This window comes from Prionailurus viverrinus, chromosome B2, assembly GCF_022837055.1.
Source record: "Prionailurus viverrinus isolate Anna chromosome B2, UM_Priviv_1.0, whole genome shotgun sequence".
NCBI lineage: Eukaryota > Metazoa > Chordata > Mammalia > Carnivora > Felidae > Prionailurus > Prionailurus viverrinus.
The window spans coordinates 12562067-12585814 of record NC_062565.1 but is presented as its reverse complement, the minus strand read 5'-3'; the positions used below and the strand labels follow the sequence as shown (position 1 = coordinate 12585814).

At 49.4% G+C, this 23748-nt stretch overlaps 1 protein-coding gene across 3 annotated transcripts in view; it reads left to right on the top strand.

The window, feature by feature from the left end:
* Positions 1-13868, top strand: part of GMPR (guanosine monophosphate reductase) — a 44731-nt gene extending 30863 nt beyond the window's left edge. For all 3 annotated transcript variants that reach the window (XM_047859914.1, XM_047859912.1, XM_047859913.1), the window contains 3 exons: positions 7556-7598; positions 9807-9966; positions 13342-13868. In XM_047859914.1, coding sequence (XP_047715870.1) covers positions 7556-7598; positions 9807-9966; positions 13342-13522 — 384 coding nt within the window. In that variant the 3' untranslated portion in view covers positions 13523-13868. The remainder of the gene's footprint in view (positions 1-7555; positions 7599-9806; positions 9967-13341) is intronic.
* Positions 13869-23748: the final 9880 nt, after the last annotated feature.

Here is a 23748-nt window from a genome sequence, read left to right as displayed (position 1 = left end):
ACATCAGGCTCTGTGCTGACAGCTCAGAGCCTGGAGCCTGCTTCGGGTTCTGTGTCTCCCTCTCTCTCTGCCCTCCCCCACTCGCACTCTGACTCTCTCTCTCTCTCTCTCTCAGAAATAAATAAACTTTTATGGACCCCGTATCATATATATTTCTTGAATGGCCACCATTTCCAAGGTCAGTGAATGTCCAATGAATGGTTCCGCTATGAACGTGTTCTGAGTTCCCCATACTTGTGTCCTTCTGGAAACTTCACACCTGCTTAGTTGATGGCTCATTTTTGCTCTGTTTGCACACCAGCCACTGAAAATCAACTTGGGGTCTGTTTATACAGCACCACCTCATTGACAGTTCACCTTAGCGGTTTCCTCAGTGTAGTGCCCAGACAAGCAGCATCAGTATCAACTGAGAACTTGTTAGAAATTCTCGGGCCTGGCTCAGACCTACAGCATCGGCAGCTCTGAAGGCGAGGCCCAGGTGTCCGTCTTAAGAAGCCCTCCAGGAAACTGTGATGCGCTCTCAACTTTGAGAACCACTGGTTTCTGTAGTGGAGGCTCAGCTACCCTGCTTGGGTCAGGTTTTATCGGCCGGTCCCCAGGGAACAGCTCCTCTGACTTTTGTCAGTTAGTGATAGTGACAGCCCAGGCTTGTGGTCCTGGTGCTTCGAGGCTCTCAGTAACGGTGGGAGATTTCTCAGATGGGGTCAGAAGTTCCGTTTGTGGCCAGAAAACCAGGTGAAGTTCACAGACTCGCGTGGGATCGGTACCCTTGAGCTGAGCTCATTCCTCCTGGCTAGCTGAGTGTCTTGGGGTTCAGCAGCCATTTCTTCCACTGTCCCTTTGATAGGGTTTCACAAGTAGGTTTCTCTCGCTTGCCAGCCATCCCTAAACCCCCTGCAAACCCATCAGATATTTTGGATCTGCTACTCTGTCCGGTTTCCTTCCAGCTGTCTCATTTTACACTTTAGTTGCTGAACTTGCACATCCATGCCGTTGAAATTCAGAACAGGAAGCCACAGCATGGGGCTCTTAGCAGGCGCTTACACTCAAGAGGCTGGACTTGAATTAGGTTTCTATTTATTATGGCCCACATGGGGTTCTAAGAGGCAGAGAGCATAAATTCAGGACGCCCCCTGCGTAGGTGAAGATTAAAGTGTGACTGAGTTTTGTCTTGCCACCGTCAGCTAGGGACATCACACAAAAGAGGATTTTAATGGTGGAAACAGACCTAGAGGAAGGAATGGCTATTATTTATTGAGCATCTATTACCTTCCTGGCACAAATCACTTATAATTTCTAATCTTTGGAACAGCCTGGAGAACTAGCTGTTATTGTCACTTGACAGGTGTATTAGTCAGAGTTCTCTAGAGAACCAGAACCAATAGGGTGTGTGTGTGTGTGTGTGTGTGTGTGGCAAGAGAGGAGGGGGAGGGAGTATTCATTATAAGGAACTGGTTCATGTGATTATGGGGGAGTGAGAAGCCCCAAGATCTACAGGGTGAGTTGCTAAGCCAGGCATCTAGGAAAGCTGATGGTCTAGTGATAGTCTGAGTGGGAGTCTGAAGGCCTGAGAACCAGGAAGAGCTGACGGTTTCATTTCAGTTGGGAGTTAAAAGGTAGGAAAAAGCCCCTGTCCCAGTTCAGAGGCAGTCACTCAGGAAAAATCCACTTGAGGAGGGTCGGCCCTTTTGTTCCATTCAAATCTTCAACTGATGAGATGGGGCCCACCCACTTCCTTTTCTCCATCTACCAATTGAAATGTTAATCTCATTTAAAAAAAAAAAAAAAACCCTCCTGGGGCCCCTGGGTGGTTCCATCAGTTAAGTGTCTGTCTTTGGCTCAGGTCATGATTTCACAGTTTGTGAGTTCGAGCCCCACATTGGGCTGTCTGCTGTCAGCACAGAGCCTGCTTCCGATCCTCTGTCCCCCTCTCTCGCCCACCCCCACCCCACACACTCTTGCATGCTCTCTCTTTCGAAAATAAACACATACACACAAAACAACTCTTCCAGAAACACCCAGACTTTTCTAGGCACTCCGTGGCCCAGTCTAGCTGATAAAGTTAGCCATCAGAACCAGGGGAGGAACGAAAGCCTCGGGATCTTAAGTGACTTGTTCAACATCACTGCTGGCAATGGCAGAGCCAGCACTCACACAGAGGTCTGTTATCTCCAGTACTCCATCCAATCTTCCCTTGACTATCCCCCGCCCCCTGCCCCACTCAGCTTGGAAAATGAAGGAGGCTCAAGGAGAGTGGAAAAGAAAGACTTGCTGAAGTCACAGAAGATGCAGGGTGGGGACAGGACCCCATCGGTTTTCCATTCCAGTGCGCGGGGAGACATCACCTTCCTCTGTTCTTCCAGCTAGTCCTTCCCCACACAGCCCCCACGCATGCCTTCCGGTGGGGAGAGGACAGTCCCCGGAGCACTAAGGTTAGAAGGGGAGCTTCGAACAACCACTGAGTTCGCTTCCCCCCCCCCCCCCCCCCCCCCGATAACCCAGCAAACCTGGACTGGTGCTTCACAGGACCTAGAAAGAAGTCCTGGGATTAAGTTGACTGGGATCATGGTTGTTTCTTCTAACTCAAGCTCCAGCATTTTCTTTTTCTTTTTCTTTTTCTTTTTCTTTTTCTTTTTCTTTTTCTTTTTCTTTTTCATGTTTATTTTTGAGAGAGAGTGAGTGTGAGCGGGGTGGCAAAGCAGAGAGAGAGGGAGACAGAGGATCTAAAGCAGGCTCTGTGCTGAGCAGAGAGCCCAGTGTGGGGCTCGAACGCACAAACTGTGAGATCATGACCTGAGCCAAAATCAAGAGTTGGACGCTTAACCAGCTGAGCCAGCCAGGGGCTCCCCAAAAGCTCCAGCGGTTTTTTGTTTGTTTGTTTGTTTGTTTCAATTTTTTTTAACGTTTTATTTATTTTTGAGACAGAGAGAGACAGAGCATGAACGGGGGAGGGGCAAAGAGAGAGGGAGACACAGAATCAGAAGCAGGCTCCAGGCTCTGAGCCATCAGGCCAGAGCCCGACGCGGGGCTCGAACCCACGGACCGCGAGATCGTGACCTGAGCTGAAGTCGGACGCTTAACCGACTGAGCCACCCAGGCGCCCCAAAGCTCCAGCGTTCTAATGAGCACATTTTATGAAGACCGAGAGAGCATGCTTATCAAGACTCAGGAGGCCCTGCATCAGGAAGGGCCGGTAACAGTAAGGATCCAGATGGTTCGGAGTAGTCCCCAACCCTCTCCTTCTCTGTACTCGGTCACTAGTACTCACATTCACCCACGGACCGTCTGCGGGGATGAAAAGATGGTTCAGCAAATCTCCGATAATCTTAATGGTTTAATATAGCACTTTAGGAGCAGTTAGACCATTCTTTAGAAAGACCTAAACAGAGTGGGGCACCTGGGTGGCTCAGTCGGTTAAGCATCCGACTCTTGATTTTGGGTCAGGTCGTGATCCGGTTTGTGAGTTTGAGCCCCACATTGGGCTCTGCACTGGCAGCACAGGGCCTGCTTGGGATTCTATCTCCCTCTCTCTCTCTCTGCCCTCCTCTCCCTGCTCTCTCTCTCTTTCAAAATAAATAAATAAACATTTAAAAATTAAAAAGACAAAGATCTAAACAAAGAAATGTCAGGTAATTGAATTTTTTTGACGCCTGAAAAATCCCCCCCCCCCCCCAAACAGGTTTAGCCTACAAAAAGTGAGAAAATACAGATAAACATGAAGATTACTAGAAGTGCTGTCCTCTTAAGATAACCACCACCACTGCTCCTGTTCTGATAAGGGTGATTCTAGACGTTTTTAGAGTGTACTCAACCGGGGCTCTAACCTTGTTCTTCCATTGGTAGAGCTGTGTGACCTTCCATTGGTAGAGCTGTGTGACCTGGGGCAAGTCACCCAACCTTCCTGAGCCCCCCTCATGCTTCCCTCCACCCACAAAATATCAACTTTATGTTCTTGTGGTGTTCGAATAGAAAAATGAAGGTTGTAGCACCCCCCTGGCCCATAGTAGGTGCTTGATTTGCATTCCCTCTGTGTCTTCCTTACTTGCTTCACCAGCCTCCACTTGAGAGAAGAGCAAGGTTTTTTTGAATTTTAATTTTTTTAGTGTTAATTTGTTTTTGAGAGGCAGAAAGTGCAAGTGGGGTAGGGGCAGAGAGAGAGGGAGACACAGAATCCAAAGCAGGCTCCAGGCTCTGAGCTGTCAGCACAGAGCCCGACGCGGGGCTCGAACTCACAGACTGCGAGATCATGACCTGAGCCGAAGTCGGACCCTCACCCGACCGAGCCACCCAGGCGCCCCCAGGGAAGAGCAGGTATTTTTAAGAAGAAGAGGTAGGCTGACGCTTCACAGATCAAGTTCCTACCACTTATGTCATGTGATGCTTTTTCTACTAAAGTGTAATGTTAACACTCTGGAACAACAAAAACAAGAGGCTCTTCCAATATTGGCACCTTGTTTCTGATAACCTCCCAGCAGCTGTGAATGTTTATAAGTGAAAGCGAATGCGTGTTTTAGATTGTAGAGATTTGCCCCGGCTCCCCTACCTCCCGGGTACATGAAAGGGTGCTTTGAAAAACTTTTGCAAATTACCTGGAAATGATAGCAGGGAGCAGCCTCCTTTGCCCTAAAGCATTATGTGACGTTGGATTGCACTGGGTTAAATGCACAGTCTGGCTTGTTTGGGCTGCGTTGTCTCTTTACAAACGCGCCGAACAGAAGATGCCGTAAGTGTGATTTCCCCTCCGTGACACGTCATGGAGCCCTCTTTTTTTCTACAGAATTTTTTTTTAATGTTTATTTATTTTAGAGAGGGAGAGAGAAAGAGAGGAAATGCACAAGCGGGGGAGGGGCAGAGAGAGAGGGAGACACAGAATCCGAAGCAGGCCCCAGGCTCTGAGCCATCAGCACAGAGCCCGATGCAGGGCTGGAACTCACGGACCGTGAGATCGTGACCTGAGCCGAAGTTGGACACTTCACCGACTGAGCCCCCCAGGTGCCCCATCACGAAGTCCTCTCAACTGTGGGCATCTTGTCTTGGCCCATCCTGGGGAGAGAAGAGCTCCTTTTCGAGGGTCCCAGTAGCCCAGGGCCTCATCACTAACCACAAAAATGCAGAAGTGTGGGGGCCCCACTCGAGACACCCTGGCAGTCCATGGCGACTCACAAGCAAGTGAGTACAAGACTTGGGGAGTGTGTGTGTGTGTGTGTGTGTGTGTGTGTGTGTGGTGCTGTAAGTCAGATAACGTCCAGCTTCATGGGAACATGAATTTGTTTACTCTTCTGAGGTCATAAGTTTGAAACCCTGTCATGTGAAACTGGTTTTGATAACGAGATAAAGCACTTAAAAATCGGCAGGACGAGCGAAGGGCATACAGGGGGCTTGTACCTTTGATAGAGAAAGTAGACATGCTGAAGTTTGGAAGCACCGACACGAGGTACAATCCCAAGTCCTGTCACTGTCTTCGCACGGACGGCTTGGCCACGTCACTTCCACGGAGACACTACTTCCGAAATGACCGTTCGTTCCTCAGCACCCTGTGGCCCTCTGGGATCAGAGAAGCTGCTCGTGAATACAGGCATACCTTGTTTATTGCACCAAGCTTCGGTGCTCTTTTTAGATACCACGTTTGTTTATTTGTTTTTTGTTTTGTTTTGTTTTTACAAATTGAAGGGTTATGGCAACCCGCCAATGGGCGAGTATGTTGGCACCATTTTTCCAATGGCATCTGCCTGCTTGGCGTCTCTGTGCCGCCTTTTGGTTCATTCTCCCCGAATGTCAAACTTTTTCATTATTATATTGGTGTCTGATCTGTGATCAGCGGTCCCGGCTTGCCGAGAAAGCTCAGGGGATGTTTAGCGTTTTTTAGCAATAAAGTACATTTTAATGAAGGTGTGCACCTTTTTTTGAGAATGTAAGGCTGTTGCACAGTTGGTAGACTACAGGGCACCGTACGTGTAGCTGTTCTACGCGCTGAGAAACCAGAAAACTCACTGGACTTGCTTTGTTGGGGTATTCGCTTTACTGCAGCGGTCTGGAACTCAAAGCAGCAATGTTCCCGAGGTGTGCCTGTAACGGACTTGACTGAGGAAGCATTTGTACTCGGTAAAGATTCGTAAAGAAAGAAGACAAGCTTTCCACACCTACCCTTTGATCCAACTGCAAAGAAGTAATGAAGCAGAAATGGAGTTCTAGTTTCTAGAGGGAACTTAAAAAAGGGGGGAATTCAGGGGGCGCCTGGGTGGCTCAGTCAGTTAAGCGTCCGACTTCTGCTCAGGTCATGATCTCGCGGTTGGTGAGTTCGAGCCCCACGTCGGGCTCTGTGCTGACAGCTCAGAGCCTGGAGCCTGCTTCGGATTCTGTGTCTCCCTCTCTCCCTGCCCCTCCTCTGCTCACACTGTGTGTGTGTGTGTGTGTGTGTGTGTCAAAAAAAAAATAAGAATAATAAAACATTAAAAAAAAGGGGGGTGGGAATTGAGTCACAGAGACACCATGCTCTCCGTCGGAGGCGCTGTTCATGAAGCGGTTCATCTCCGTTCACTAGATGCCCCCCAAATCCAGGGGCGCACACACCTTCCCGCCAGTTGTGACCTAAGGTGGCCTGGGCAGCCTGTGTTTTCTGTGTCCTTCCCAAGGCTGGCGTGACGCCTTTGCGGGCGGGTCCCGCCTCCCGGCTCTGACCTCAGGGCTCGGCTGTCACGCCAGCCCTCGGCACGGGCCTGCCCCTGCTGCCCCTGGGCCTTTGCTTCTTTGCCTCTCTGTCTGTGGGGTCTGGCTGCAACTCCCGGCCACCGTCGCCGTCCTCCTTGGACTCCTGCATCGAAGAGCAGGCAGCAGCCTGTGTCTGTAGGGACGCGCCTTGGGCTCTGCGTCCTGGAAGCCCCGCACCGCGTTGCTGGTGTGTAAACATAACCCCCGTGGCTGGACCTGCCGGGCGGCCCTAGGTGACCGTCCCGCAGGCATTAGCCCCAGGCGTGTGCCCTCCGTGGGTGGCGAGGGGGATCCAGGGTGCATGTTTGATTGTAAGTTAACTGGGCACGATTCGTGAAGATGAGCGGGAGGTGCGTGGAGCGGCTGGAATCACGCAGGAGCTAACTCAGTGTCCTTTCCCTGGCTCTTCAAATAATCCCGCTCTTGTCCTAAATAAACCTCACCTCCCGGCAGGCAGGAGGGAAAGGTGACTGCTTGGATGAGCAATGAATTCGGAAGGCCCAGGCCCGGCGTGTTGTGTGAGGGGCTGGCGGGGGGCGAGGTCTCAGAGCGGCTCCTGCCCCGGGCTTCCAGGGCAAGGCAGACCCCGAGGGGGAACACGGCAGGGTTTTGAGGGGGGCGACGGAAGGTGCAAACAGAAGGTGCAAACGGGAGCAAACTGAGTCAGAACACGGTAACCCGGGAGTGCTGGGTCGGGCTCTGAGGGTCGCTGTTTTTGGCTGGGGGCTTGCCCTTGGCTGGGGGTGCGCCCGGATATCACCTCCGGATGACCGAGGCACCCCAGGGGAGGGGACATCCTGGCTGAGCACCCCGCTGACGCCCTCTCCTTGCTTTTTCCTCTTCGAAGGACGGAGGCTGCACTTGTCCAGGAGATGTCGCCAAAGCCTTTGGTAAGGGGACAGGGAGGGAGGGCAGGGAGCTCCCCCAGAGCTTTGATGGGAATCTGAATGAAGAGGCGGGGCGTGTTGGGGAAATTCTGAGCCTGTGCTGAGTTTCCTATCCCTGGATTTCGGCCCCGATTGGCCACAATCCCCATGTGGGCTTGGTTCTGGTTGGTGGCTGAGCAGACCCAGCCGGCATCCTGGGGTATAGACGCGGGTGACATCCTTACAAGCCAGGTGTAGAAGGCTCAGGGTGCCGGGGAAGAAGCCAGTATCGGGCCCAGAGTGACCTCAGGGAGGGTCTCCAGGACTGAAGTAGGGGGAATCTTTTGGGAGGGACCAGAGCCCCCACCCCCGCCCCCACCCCAGCACTTTGTCCCCAGAGGCCGAGGCCCCTGTTTCCCAGCAGGGGGCAGCCGGGGCCACCTGGCTTTTCCTTGGGAAAGCAATAGGCAGGCAGCGCCTCCCCGTGCTGTGCCCTCCGTTCGCCACTCGCCCGTGGCCAACTGCGTCCGTCAGTCAGAGCTGGTTCATCAAGCGTGTTGGTTATGGAAGGGAACCTAGGGGGCATCTCTGTGTAATCCAGGGTGCCTACTTGATAGTTGAGGCCGAGGCCCTGAGAAGTGAGTGACGAGGTCGGGGTCCCACAGGCCGCTGCAGAGCAGGGAGAGTCAGGACCCCCGCTACACTACTGGGCTCACCCTCGTTAGCCAAAGACGTTTTTGTTACTGATTTTTACACTCAGTGTACTTGCTGCCTGGGTGCTCCGGCTTGGGCTCCCCACACAGAGTAGGAGCTGGCACTCCTGGTCGGTAAGTGACTGGTCGTTAAGATGCCCGGTAGATAACAGTTCCTGGTTTGGGGGATCCCCTCTGGTGGTCAGTGGGAGGCCTGGCTGGATGCTAGTTTTCCTCTGCCCCCTTAAGGTCATGGCAGGAGGGGCCAAGGATCCAGCATTCAGGTTAGGGACCCTGGAGTGAAGGACCTGTAAGTCTTGCCACCAGGTAGAAGGGGCCCGTTGTGTGTGGCTTGTCTGATGTCAGGCCAGGGGGCCAGCCCCGCAGGGCCTGGTTCTCTGAGACGCTGAACAGAAGGCCCCGGCCTGCCTAATGCAGATCCCACAGTCCTCCCGTAAGTGTGCCCATGACCCGATGGAAGAGGTCAGGACCACTTTTCAGGGGTTCCTATGCTTGCTGCTCCTCCTTGCCCTTTATCCTAATTACTGAATCCATCTGAACCCTGATGTCGTCATGTTCTGGATGTAAACCCTCCATAGGCCTCAGAAGTTCATAGTCAGTGGAGATACTGCACAGCCATCCGGGAACGGGATGGGGAACGGTGAGATTTCTAGTTCTTCGGCATACGCCTTTTCCTTTCTTGACAACTAGTTACTCTAGGTCGACCGTGTGCCGTGCCCTGTGATAAACACTGGAGAGGCAGCTTCGGTGCCATATGTGTGTAGTATTTAGGTTTCTTTTTTTTTTTCTTTTAATTTTTTTTTTAAACATTTATTTATTATTGAGAGACAGGGAGAGACAGAGCATGAGCAGGGGAGGGGCCGAGAGATGGAGAGACACAGAATCCGAAGCAGGTTCCAGGCTCTGAGCTGTCAGCACAGAGCCTGACGCGGGGCTCGAACCCACAACCGCGAGATCATGACCTAAGCCAAAGTCGGACACTTAACTGACAGAGCCACCCAGGAGCCCCAGGTTTCTCTTCTTAATACCCCGTCTCCAGGGTAGGAGTTTCAGTCTGTTCTGAGGTCTTTCGTGATCGACACAGGCAGAGTGTGAGAGTGCTGATGGCCCAAGGTAGACCAGATGTCTGTTGGGAACACCAGAGGAGTGACTGTGGAGGAGATTAGGCAACACGCTGGAGAAAATGCTGCCCCATTCTCAAGGCTGCTCTGATGACCAGACTTAGACCTCTGCTTGGAAGGTGGTCAAGTTGACCGTCAGTTACCATCAAGGATTTTCTAGTGCGTTAGCCCCCGATCATCAGTGGTGGGCAGCATTTCTCTCTCTGGGTGTCCAGTGCCCATCTTCACTTCTTAACTTTCTCCAAAAAGGGAGAGGTTGAACTCTCCACTTGATTATCGCTAGGAGCAAAGGAAGGGTGAGTTGGAGCGGCACATAGATCCTTCTAGAGCCGATTTTCTCTGAGCGGTTTTCTCTGAGCTCTTCTGCCTTCTTCTTGTCCTCACTGTTGGGAGTTTAGGGGCCGGAGCCGATTTTGTCATGCTGGGAGGGATGTTTTCGGGCCACACTGAGTGTGCCGGAGAGGTGATTGAGAAGAACGGGCAGAAACTCAAGCTCTTCTACGGGATGAGCTCCGAAACCGCGATGAAGAAACACGCAGGAGGGGTCGCCGAATACAGGTAAGGGGAAGCGCCAGCGCCCTGCCCTCTGTGGCTGAGGCCTCACATTTACAGAAACAGGACGGAAGCAGGTCTCGAATATCAGTTCTGTTGATACCGATGGGCCGTGGGAGGGAGCTAGAGAACGTACCCTGCTTCTTTCTAAGCAGTCCCAGTTTTTATCCAGCCAGCATTTGCTGTGTTGGGGGCCCTCCAAAGGACGTGCAGAGCAGAAGTCTCTTGGCACGGGGGGCGGGAAATGTGACGAGGGGGCGACCAGTCTGGGAGGTGACACTCCAGATTTCCAGGGGATGGGCAGGAATGTGTTTGCCGTGTCCTTCCGATTGGGCCTTTGCTCGGCCAGCCCTGTAACTGCCAGTCTCTCTCCTGGAATAAGTTCAGGCTGCAAGCACTGGGCTGAAGAATGGGTTTCCCGTTGCTTGTGAAACAGGTGTGGTGCACGGCGTTGCGTGGAGGTCAGGCCTTTCCGGAAGGGTGCCGTGTTTCCCGGGCAGTGGGACCGTCCACAGCCTCCACGCTCTGATGGTTGACACAGGCAGCATTTTTAGCCATTTAATTGTGTCGCTCCCCGCAGAAGGCACGCTGACTCCTGCCTTTTTGTTTTACAAACCCACGATCCCAAGAGATAGATAACCTGGCTATTTTCTGTGTCGCCTCCATTTTACGTGTCCGCATGTGTGTTTTAAGAGCCTTAGGACAGCACATAATCATTGCCTGGCCCTGTTCCATAGAAGCTGCTATTACTTCTCGTTGGCATTAGCCTGATGACAAGTCCCACTAAGCGGACAGGACAGAAGGTCTTGCGTCCATGGAAACTCAAGCCCTCGCTGCTGGACACCCTCCATTTCTTACGTTCAGCCCATACTTGAAAGCTTCTCTAGAGAATCTGGGATGCAGAGGTGTTGTGGGAGAGTGCGATCGAGCCAGAGGGAAGATCCCAGAACCCCGCTGAGATTCATGGGCGGGCAGGTGGGAGGTGTGGGGGACTCCGCCAGAGTTCCGCGCTTCTGTGGGATCCGTTCTCTCCAGTCTTTTTCTCCTTTGGAAGAGGAAACTCCGTCACGATGATGTTGCAGCCTAGGGAAGGCAGGGTGGGGAACAGGAATAGGGGACCACGCTTCTACCATCATCCTGGAAACTTGGGTTAGAACAGGAGGACGCTGTCCCTCCCACGTGGTGCCCGATGGGAGAGGTGGCATGGTTCGTCAGGGTGGGCAGGGTGAGGATTACTGCCTCGGTGGCACCCCGGACCTCTGGCCCAGAAGCCTCACGCTTTACCAGCAGCCACCCTCCCTACCCAGGGGCCTGTGCGGTGTCTGCTGGGTGCTGGTACGTTAAGCGGAGCCATTGTGGTTCGGCAACAGCTAGACGCTTCGCCTGGAGTACATTTATTGCCCTCTAGCTGTTGCATCCGTTTTGGGTTCCAAGGAAAGTAGACAGGGAAGGGTAGACCAGGTTACACACGGAAGCCAAGGAGCCGAAAGAAAAACCCATCTGTAATTTCAGCAGGGTTTAGGCAAAACGAAAATAGAAGACTCCAGCATATCAAGACTGTTCTGGAAGCCGATTAGACAAGAAAGGGAAGTGCCGAAGGAATTAGAACCTCAATCTGGAGGCAGCCTGGGCCCTGCGGGCTGCATCTGTTTTTTTTCCGTCTCTCTCTGTCTCTCTGCCTCCCTCCCTCTTTCTTTCTCTTTTTTTCCCTGGCAGTTTACAGTCTTCTCACAAGAATGGTCCCCCTTTGACGTTGTATTTAATTAAGGTAGCGCTGTTTATGCCTTGCTGCTTCCTTCCCAGCCATTAACCATTTAGTCCTCACGCTGTCCCTGGGAGACAGATCAAAGTACCTTCGTTTTACGGATGAGAAGACTTGGGCTTCAGCAATAAGTGACTTGCACGAGGTGCCATCACCAGGTAGCAGAGAAGCAACGATGAGAGTCTGGATGATTTCCAACAAGCCCCGGGCAGGCCATGCAAATCTCTTGTAAAAAGCAAAATGGCAGTCACTGTGGGCGCATGGGCAGAGATGTTGGTCCCTGGTCACAGAGCGTGGTGATGTGAATCGTCTTGGGAGTGGCCAGTGACGGGCTCCGTGAGCTTGGTGCTCTGAACCAGCCCTGAGGCCAGCTTGGTCTAGTCAGTGGTTTAAGCGGGTAGATTTCATTGCACTTAAGGGTAGCCTTCGATGTGTGGATTTCAGCGCAACAAGAGTTAATGCTGTTTTGAAATCCTAGGTAATGAATTTCTGATTGAGAGATGCTATCTTTTCTAGTTGAAGAGACCAGGAAAGAAGAGTCCACCGTTTGGTTAATTGTCAGAATTTCCAGATTGCCCGAGCCTTAGATGAAGGCTAGAGTTTTGCATAGATTGGAGATTTCCTTCTTGTATTGTACAGTCCAGAAGCAAGTCTGGACTGTATGTCCATGCAGCCTAACAGGGCTTGAGTTGTCCATTTTGTGGATCTTCCTTGACTTACGGGGCTATGTCCTGATAAACCCCTCTTAAGGTAAAAATATCGTAAACTGAAACCCATTTAATACACCTAGCCCATCGGACGTCATAGCTCAGCCTAGCCCACCTTACGTGTGCTCAGAACACTCACGTTAGCGTTCGGTTGGGTAGAATCTTCTAACACGAGGCCTTTTTAATAAGGAAGTGTTGAATGTCTCGTGTCATTTGTCAAATACCCTAGTGCAAAACAGTATATACAGGTCGTACGGGTGCAGGGTGGCTGGTCACTGTATTGGGACCGTTCACCCCTCACGATCCCGGGGCTGACGTAGCTGCGGCCATCAGTGGCCTGCATCACAGGTGAGGATTGTCCAAGTCTGGAATGTGACGTATGGTTTCTGCTGAATGCGCATTGCTTTCGCACCACGGCGGAGTCAAACCGTGGTACGTGGGAGACTGTCTGCATGGATATCTCCTTCACCTCTTAATTGTAGGCAGTTGGCGGGGAGGCTGTTCAGGAGGTAATCTGCCACGTCTGTTCTTCCCCTTGGGCATGTGGGGCTCGGGGTCAACTGGACACCCGTGTAGGGATTAAGGAGGAGTAGCAAGGAGCAGAGTGGAGGCTACTGCCGAGAAGGTCACTTCTTCCAAGGCTGCTGATGAGGACTTTCTTTTTCCAGACGCTCCCGGTGGCCAGCAGTGAGGCTGTGCGTTTCGCATGGGAGGCACGCATTCATCTGAGATGCTGGTGTGGCCGGCTCGGCATTTGTAGCAAATGTGGGACTGGGGTCAGAGGGTGTGGCACGGAGCTACCTGAGTGCCTTGGGGGCTGTGTCAAGGGCTAAAGCTGGGAGTCATTACAGCTGGGTTCTTACGGGGGGAGGAAACAACCGATAAGAAAGAAAAGCTTCCTTTTTCTTCCAGAGCTTCCGAGGGCAAGACCGTGGAAGTGCCTTACAAAGGGGACGTAGAAAACACTATTCTGGATATTCTTGGGGGACTGAGGTCCACGTGCACTTACGTGGGGGCCGCCAAACTCAAGGAGCTCAGCAGGAGGGCGACGTTCATCCGGGTGACGCAACAGCACAACACGGTGTTCAGCTAACCTTGAGGATGCGGTGACTTCTGGCTCACGGGAGCTTCCACGCACACCTGCTCTCCCACCTCCTCCTGTGACATCAGAGATTCTGGCTGCTCCTGAATGTTGGGCTCCTGCCTCCTGCTCCCCCACCTGCCGTCCGGAGGCTTTGGGGCTCCCCTAGTGCCTTCCGGGGCCCCGGAAGCAGGGCGCTGACCGGGTCTGTGGTCAGAGCCCAGCTGCCTGGAACTCATAACCTCATTGTTCAGCTCCCCTTTTCCTTCCTTCCTTCCTTCCTTCCATCCTTCCTTCCTTCCTTCCTTCCTTTTTTAAAGAAAAATGGTTTCACTTTAATATAATGCAATTATCTTAAGACTTGGAGTGCTGGAGTTTGCCTTTGCAGGAAGCAGGTTGTCAAGGGAGCTGGGGGTTTTCTACCTACTTCCTATGCTTAGCTCTTAGCAGTCACAGAGGGGAGGCGAAGGGAGGGGAGGGGAGGGGAGGGGAGGGGAGGGGAGGGCGGCCAGGCCTGTCAGGGTAACCCTCCAACCCCCCTCTGCTTTCGGTTGCTGGAAAAGAACCAAAAGCACCCGACCGGAACTTGGAGACTTGGCTTCGTGCAGATACTCATGAGGCATGGTGGCATGTTTTCACCACCTGCGTTACACGTGCCTTCTGGGAACAGGTATCTGTCACCATAAGGTCGATGCTGCTTTGAGGACACTGTCCCTGTCCCGGTTTTTCATTGCGTTTTGTTTTCCCTTCATCTCCTCCCTCCTCCGTCTCGACCTGTCAGGCTGGCCTCTCTCTTAGATCGTAAGTTATTTTGGAGCTCCGTGGGATGTTTGGTGGAAAGGTCACCCACCAAAACCTGGGCAAGTGGAATCCCGCTGAAAGACCGCAAACACCTTGACCTGTGGCTTCCCGAAAGTCATTGACTTCAATTAGGAGTGAGAATTATTCCCTTCTCGGGGCCATCGATATTCTCAAGAAAGGTATTCTTGTAAAGTGGTCAGTTCACTGGTGACAATGGTATTTTCTGGGAGAAAGGACCCGGGCCTTGGAGGAGTGTCCCACTATGGCACTTCTTGAAACCGTGAACGTGGATTTGTTAACAGTGGCCACTTCTTTTGAGGCATTGCTTGAGGATTAAGACTGGACAATATATGCAGACCAGGATGTTTCACTTTCTTTTCTTTTAAACAAGGCTTAGAGAAGCAGATGCGAGAGTGCATTTTCCTTTAAAAAATTAAGTGACTCTCCTGGAATAGAGAAGGATCACACAGTGCTACTGTGGTAAGGACCCCGATGTCCACGGTGACGGACACCATACAAAGAATCCATCGAAACCATAATGTTCCAGGAAACTATCCATCCGTTTGTAGTTTTCTAAGAACGCATTTATGGGTTCAGCACCTTCAAGGCTGTTGTAAACTTTTCGCCCCTGACTCCACTAGGAATAGTTATTGTACTTGTGGAAACGTGAATTGGCTACACGTTTGAGAGATGAGGAGGGTCCGGAGGCTGTTTCAACATAGAGCAAGATGTGGGGTTTTGCTGGAGGCACCCCCGTGTTTTCCGTTTGCTTGTCTGAGGTTTGAGTCCCACACTGTTCCTGTGGAAGATGGTTTCTACTCGAGCTCGTGAGTTTAAGAGATTCTCTGTTGCAATAAGGGAGAGAAGTAAAAGAAGGGAGATCTTAAAGAAATCGATGCAAAATGTACTAGCGGTAGTAAGGGAACTTTCTGGGCACCCCTTGCTTAGCCTGGGCTCACCACTGTCCCCCTCTTACATCCGGCTGTGGTGCTACACACAGAGGGGTCTGGGACGGGCATGCCCATCAACCCAGTAGGGGCTGTGGTCTTTGCAGAGACCTGTGCCTGCCTTATCCATCTTGTGTAAAGATTTTGTACCCTCTCTGCTCTTGGTTTCCACCTGCTGGAGGCAGGTCCCTTGCTGAGCTAGTGTTGAGGGAAGCGAATCACCCGGAAGCAGAGATTTTGCAAAAAGCTCCTCGAAGGCCCCGTCGTGCTTTGCCTTCATACGTGCATCTCTGCCTCCAGTAGCGTTGGGCCCCGGGGAGCCCCGGATGGGGTATCAGGTGCGGCGCTGGGTGCCCGAGTGCCCAACCGCCAGCCCCCAGGCCCTCCGGTGCAGGAGTGGGTGCCGGAAGGTGTCCGCGAGTGAGACGCCGTTCACCAAGGGCCGTTCCTGCTATGCATCTGGTGGTTTCGAGGCCCGTCCCATTGCCGCACGTGAAACCGCTTTTCCCCTCGTGTGAACATTTGAGCCAAGTCTGTAGCCACTGGGCCTCAACCTCTCAGAACCGTAAGCATCGAGTATTACATCAGCGGGGAAGGCGGTGATTCAGGCTGCTTTCCCCAGACTTGCCCGTAGCACGTGGCACGTCCGTCCAGACCGCCCTGGAGGGAGGGGCAGGACCCCCTCGCGGGTTGCAAGGTCCCCCGGATCCCCCCCCCCCCCCCCCCCCCCGGTGCCGTGAGCACCGTGAGCACTAATGCTCACAGCTCATCGGGGCCTCAATGCCAAGTCCCCAGAGGAGAGTCTTGGCGAGCTCCCCGCCCCCAAACATCTAACCAGGAAGACAGCAAGAGGAAAGGGGTCACCCGCTCCTCCCTGGGCTCAGTGAGAACCCTGAATTTAGCAACTGAGAACTCCCTTCCGTCTCTGCAGAAGGATTTGATAGCCACACGTGCAGATGGGGGCCGGGTGGGGGGGGGGCGCCGCCGCCGGCATGGGTCCCCGGGGAATTAGTTTCTGGGGTAACTAAGCCGCCATCTCCTTCAGAGCGGACACAGGGGAAACCTACCGAGCAGCGCTCTTGAGACAAATGGGGGCTCCTTTTCCGCATGCCAGGAGGTCCCCCTGGCTTGCTGCGTTTTTTTTTAACAGGCATGAGCTAAAGGAAATCCGAAGGAACTTTCCACCTTGGGACCACTAACCAGTGTGTAGCAAGGCCACTGGAGTCCCGTGAAGCTGCCAAATGCTGTCCAGAAACAAAGATCTCTTGTAAACAGCATTGTTCAGCTAGGAGGAAATAAACGTGAACTGAATAAGCCCAAAGCGGGTGTTGAAACGTGCCTTTTATCTCAGGCTCTCATCTCCTGCATGGCCAAGCCTTCCTCCCCACCTCCCCGAAAAGCATTCCTAGGAAGGGCAATGCCTTGCATCCACTCCCCACTGCAACGGGACCGGCGATCACAGCGGGGCTCATTCTGGCGAGGGGGCGGGGGTTACCATGCTTTTCTCAACCTTTGTCTTGAAACACCTGACAGAGGCAAGGACACACGTTTGCAATTGGCACTGTTATTTTTATTAGTACGAGTATACTGAAACAATAAACTTGTACTGGTATACAGACAATTTGTTTAAAACAATTTTGTTCAAATTTTGAATCAAACATTGTTTTCTTATAATAATGAAATAATTTCTACCTAGAAAACCTGCAAGCACCATCAAAGAAAGGGACCATAAAATTCAATAAACAGACTCGAGTGTATCCTACAAATAGACACACCACGATTAGAAAATAGAATATGAATTCTTCCATTTTTTTTTTAATATTTGTTTTAAAAAAGCTAGTGCAAGTACAATATTTTACACTGGAATTACAGAGAGTATGCACGCATATGGAAAAAAGTTCTGTCACAATAAAAGCTCTTAACTATGTATGCACTTAAAAGTTTTCTTTTCAGTAAGGTGCAAAACATTCCTTCCCTAGTTCTCCTCTGTACTGGCCGTGTCAGTCTGATATTGCCCCAAAGTTCTGGTGTCTCTTTTCCCTTGGCCGGTGGGAGGCATACGATTGGAAGTTTGGTGGGTAATGATCTGATAGTAAAACAGACAGTGATACGAATCTCAGAGATGGCTCTGGGGCCAGGGCCCCACTGGCCAGAAGTTAGGACTGTCTTAAACCAAGGCCACCACGAACACTGGCAGGGCTCTCCCGAGACCTCCATTCACTTGACCCTAAATGGGTTTACAGGTGAACACTGAGCCGGAAGAAACCACCCCAAAAGGGCAGTATTCGCGGGACCGAATGTATAGGTGTCAACCTAAATGTTCACGGACTGAACAGTTGACCCCATTCCTGGACCAGATAATAAGAGCAGTGGTTCCTGGAAGAACCAGAGGAAACGTACACGCCCAGCTTCTTGATAACGGCCGTGTAAAGACACAGCTCTAAGCCAGCGTCAGTCACGTCAGACTTGATATTCCCGGAGGACGGTATATTAGCCCGGCAAGGAATGCTGTAAGCAGCACTTCCAACGCAAACCTTCAGACTGGCCATGGAAAAGGAGACCGGCTCGTTGGCCATCCAGACAGCAAACAAACGAAACTAAAGGGGAAGAAAACTTGGGTGAAGTCTTCGATTATCTGCAGTGGAAGACTCGAGTCCTTTCGGATAAGAAAAGTGACGGAAATTCTTAGAGACTGTTGCTGTGTCGATTCTACCTATTGGCCAAATGCACTTAATCTTAATACAGCTGAACCATTTGTACGCAAGTCACGAAGGACGTGAAAAACTGAAGCCGCTGTTCCCTCCCGCCATCGTACAGGTGAATGTCAGCTACCAGAAACGTTGCATTGAATGGGAAGGGAGGGGCTGAGATTCTGAATTTAAGAACGGTAGGTGGGTTTGTTCAATGTCCCCACAGCTGTCCAGTTTCTGCTGGCTGCTTTGTGTCTGGGACAGAATAGGACTCTTCTGAGAAGTTGTTCCGTGTTTTACTGGGTATTTTGGCCTCAAGATTAAAGAAGAAAAACCCCAAATTAAAGTAAAATGAAGCATTGCAATTGAAATTCTTGTTTATACCCCCCATTTAAATGAGGTGCGGGGGGGGGGGTGGCGGAGAAAGAAGGCTGAACTTTTCTTTTTTTTTTCGGTTTTTTTTTTTTTTTGTCCTCATAATGAGTTCTGTTTTACTGGTAGCTAGGATCCCTTGTTACAAACACTTCTTGTTCAGGATTATATTCTTTGGGTTTATTGAAACAGGAAGTGCTGACAATGTGAAACAAGATCTCTGAAGAAAAAGGAGTTGCAATGGCTTGAGAGTTTAAACCAAGAAAGGAGCTCAGAGAAGTACTTTCAGCACAGGAATGAACAGTATTCTCAAATTTCAGAATACAGAGTTGCCCTCCCTCCGAAGAGGGCTCTATGTAACAAAAACATAAAGGAAGCGTAGGTATAGTTTAAGAGCCTTTTACCTAGTAATTCTTCCAGGCCATAACCACACAAGTCTGATAATTTTAGACATGACAAATTTCTATATACAACAAAACCAAAAAAACAAAAAAACAAAAAAAAAAACCACCAACATGTAACTTTCAACCTTTATGCTTTTTTTCTGTTTTTACAAACAAGGTATGAAACTCATTGTTTCAACAGATCCATGTCTTTCGAACACTGAATGAATCATTTCGACATTCATTTTTCTTTTGTGCAATTTTTGAAAACATTACCTGTACTCCTCAAAGTGAGTGCTTCAAAATTTTTTCTTCTTCAGCTTCTCAAATTAGGTGTACATTTAAAAAAGAGAGAGAGAGAGAGAGAGAGAGAGAGAGAGAGAGAAAGAAAAAATTCCCACAAGGTATAGTGCTACAAGAAAAGATCCTATCCGTAAGGTAACGTATTTGAAGCGAGGTCATCTATGTAAAAGAAATCTCAGCTCCGGAGTGGAGGTGTGCAAATTCTTTGGAGTTTCCCTATCAACAGAAACACAACACTGTCCGTGGAAAAGAGAGGAAACCAACCCAACAATAGCATAGGCATGTGCTTTATAAAAAAGTATATTTTCTGTATAGTTATTACTTGATGTGTTCCTAAATTCTCTATTTCAGAAAATCTGGGTTAAAAACACAAAGGTGGAAGCAAAGGCCCCCACTCCACTTTAAAAAATAAAAAGCATAATTTCTTTTCCTTTTATATCACCGCTGAAGGCGCCGGATTGGGCCACGAGACTGCGGGCCCTTCTTCCACCTGGAATCATCATGGGTGACCAGGAAATAGAAATGCAAAGGGTTCTGGGAGAGAACAGACCAGTTTGTTGAGCTGCGTGCGGTTCACGAAACAGTAGCCATGACAACCAACACGGCTCACAAAGCCTGGCCTCCTGTCCAAGAACTCTGCTGTTTCTCCCACATCTGAAATACATGGCATTAGTGTCTTCAAAAGCATTTTGAGATTTTTTTTTCCTCTATGAAAGAAATAGGTTTCCTTAGTAGTCACAGATGTTAAAGGGTATTGTCAATTGTTTCCTTAAAAAACAGACAAAAAAAAAAATTCCAAAGCTACAACAACAAAAATAAATTTTGGCAACACATTTCAGTAAAGATCAAACTATGTGCAAAGAGTAAATTGTATGATTACTAGGAGCTACCGTTCATCTTGAACATGCAGCATTATATTGCAATCTATGCAGTATCTAAGGAGTAATCCACAAGATGCAGGAAATCCAAACATTCCTTGAAATTGTACAAGCCTCCTCCACAGCAAAGTGCTGCTTCTGGACACGTCAGTGTACCACACACACACCAGCCCCGTCCCTGAGTAAGAGGTGAGAAAGGTTCCGCAGAGTTCCTTGTAGGGGAAAAGGGGGTGCTGCCACTTCCTGGTGGGGGGAAAACCCAACACACTCACCTAACAGAAAACATACTGGGTCACAAGTCAGACTTAGAAATGGGATCCACAGCAACGAAAAAAAAAAAAAAAATCCAATCCTCCCACACCCAACTGGGTTGAGTTGGGCAAAACAAAACAAAACAAAAAATTGACCGACATCGAAAATGATTCTGAAAGTCCAAACAAAAATGCAATTTGGATTTCCACTTTAAAAGGTTTGAGGTAAGTGGCATCCATCTTTGTATCTCCCCCTGCCCCCGCAATGTGGCCCAAACAAACTGAAATAATTCTTACGTTAAACATTCTAAGGAACAGTCCTTTAATGTATTTAGAAATCCCTAGAAAGAGAGGTTCTTGATTGTTGGTTTCTTTTTTTTTTTTTTTCTTTTCGCCCTGACTGATTTCTTGGTGATTGTGTTCCACTGTAAACGCAAAAGGCCTGCTGTTATTAGTTTAGAAATGGAAAACAGGAAAGAAAGAACGGAAGATGGTTGTCAGTAGATATTGCCAAGCGGACATAGTACAGAGGCACATGGCTGGTCCTTGTGAGCTGCACGGCACTGAAGAATTTCTATGCTTCTCATTGTCATGTTTGCTACACAGGAGCTGGCCAATGTCTGCCAACAAGAGGAGGTTCCCTGTCCTTGGGATGTTCTTCCTATTTGAAGGGAAAGCTGCCACTAAGGAGTGGTGACCATTGTTCAAAGGGGCCCCTCCATGGCCACTGGCTGCATGTTCAGAGCGCATACACACACATCGGGCCACACTTCCCACCCGTGCTCTGAGGCACAGCTCAAAGTCTCCAGGACACAGACCCGAGGAGGGACCCACCTGCTCTGGAAAACACCTTGGAGAATGGGTGGATCTTGGTTCTCTTTGCTCCACGGTGTGCCTCAGAAATGAATCTATCTGCTTCCTCCCCACACTGCACATTCACTATTCTTCATGGTGACAGAGGGACTCAAGCTGGCCCCCTAGCCTTCCTTTATTGGCTCTTTCTGCAACAGGGTGACATACATATGGGGCTCCTGAAAGCTCCCCTCCCCAGCACTCAGCATCCGTGGTGGGGAGCTCACGGCGGGAGCTGCTCTCCTTCCCGGTTCCTTCCCTCCAGCCCTTCTCTGGCCAGAACGGGGAAGACGGGCCGGATGGGGAATGAGCTTTAACTAGAGCACACTGGTCGGACCTGTTGGCACGGGAAGTGTTGCACACACTAAAAAAGCAAGAGCGTGAAATGGGATGATGTTTAGAAAGAACCAATTATTTAAGAATTCCTATACCTGAAATAGAAGCACAAAAATTATGATGGTGTTCCTATTGCTCCGAACCGTGTTATGTTTTCCCATTTTTAGTGTTGGTGTTGAGGATCCAGTTAGCACAATACTGGAAGTGGAGTCGAAAGGCGGTGATGTGTGTTTCTGCGTCCGCGTGAGTTTCTGTGAATAGTGGTATTGAGGAGGACGAAGTGTGTATGGCAGCCCCATATTCCTCTTACCATGAAAGGTTACAAAACAAAAAGAAAAACGAAACCTAAAATCGCAAGTGCCCTGAGCAGAATATATGGAAGATTAAGCAAGGTCTCTGAGCAGAAACTTTAGAAACAAAAACAAAAACAAAAACCAGCTCTAAACAAGCAACATGACCGCAAGAATGGGCTCGCCCAGCCCTCTGCTAGCATGCTGAGAGGATAATGAAATCCAAAGAAAGTTCTAGCTATTCTAAACCTATGCGAATGTTTTTGGTACACCCCAGAAAATGGTTTATAAATATCATTAAGTTCTTGTAAGAGCTAAATGTAATGAGATACTAGATAGCCAAAATGTGGGTTGATATTAGAAATTATTTTTTTAATTTGTAAAATGGAAGAAGTACTACTTTCAGCAGTAAAAGAAAAATCTGATGAAGTATTTGTTCGGATAAGTTGCAGCCACTCCAAGTGAGAATCTTTAAAAATTTCTCGTTACTTATAAAACCTTATTATTGTAATTTTTTTAAAGCACTTTAAGACACACGCCCAAAACCCACACACAATATTTCAGGTCTCTGGGGATGAAAGGCTTAAACTGTGAAATACCCTTTCTGGGTTTGTACCAAACATTGAATCTCGATTTGATTTCAGATGGAAAAAAAAAAAAAAAAGTCATTCTGAAAATAACATTGATAACAACAATAAAGTAATTTAAAAAAAACTTGCTCACATATATAAATGTCTTTATGGAAAACTCTCTCAATGAGTCTGAAGAAAATTCTCAGAGTTGTCCTGCTAAGACCTGTTTTTTTTGTTGTTGTTGTTTTTTTGTGTTTTTTTGTTTTTTTGTGTTTTTTTGGTTTTTTTTTTTTGTGACAGATGTAGAAAGACCAAAATGAATTCTGAAAGGAACATAACCTTATAAAATGGCCTAGAGTTTAGGCAGGTTAGAAAGTAATTTTGCTACATTTATTTATGCTCGTTCAGTCCCTCAAACCTTTCCCACAATGTTATTGGATAAAAACTGCAGGAATATCACACAAATTATAAACTCAAGATGTGCAAATCGCAAGGTTTTTTAAAAGTTCATCTTACAAAGAAAAACACTGGACAAAAATGAGTATTCTTTTTTCCATCCCTTTTCTCTCAGTTTCTCTGCCAGCTCTGCATATATGCCTTTACTTCTTTCTCAAACATCAAAGTGAAAAGTACATCCTGTCAGGCTGTACTTGGGGGTCATTCATTGTCACATACTAGTTCATAATTCACATTCATCCCTTTAAACCACATTGAAACTTCCAATATCTTGCTCGTGAGAAACTCTGCAGACCTGAAATGTAGTTACAGTGTTGAAAAAAAAAAAAAAAAAAAGAAAGCAACTTATATATATTTTTTTTGTTTTGTTTTGTTTTTTCTTCCCAAAGAGTTTAAAGGGAGATACAGTACTTGTTGAATGATAGACCAAGATGCTTGGTAATAAAGTGTGAACAGCATTTTAAGTGCTTAGAGATAGTAATATATATATGTTCATCTTCAAAATCTAATTCCTCACGTCACACTGGAATCTGAAAAAAAGTGGCACCCGTGGCACCCGAGTTGTCCATAGTCATGAACTATAAACAGTACTAGAGTTAAAAGACCAGATTTTGCAAACCCAATGAGGAGCGCTTCCGCGGCTCTCGGCAGGGCGGTTTGAGCGAAGTCAATGTGATAACCTGATTGGTTTTCCTAACACTGCACAGAATCCAGAGTGGGCGGTCCGCTCCCCCGCAGCGCCCCGCCCCCGCCCCGCCCCCGCCCCCCGCCCCGCGGAGCGCCCAGCTGCGCTGCCCACCGTGACACCCGGGCGACATCACTGCACTTGGTAAAGCAGAAACGAAATCCCACGTGTGGCAGTTGCTCTAAAAAAATATCAGTGCAGTCAGGCCCCATAGGGGGAAATATATCTCTATAGGATTAAAAGTTGCTTTTATTGTAAAATATGTTGGAGGGGAAAAAAAAAAAAAGGTCCTTTTACACGGTTGGCTTTCCGTCTGCTGTCGGACGCCTCTCTAGCAGGCCCTGCACCCGGGTTCCTGATGTTTGCTTTGCACGTGAGGCCCTCGCCAGGACCCTGCCCTGCTGGCGGGACCTCCAGGCCAG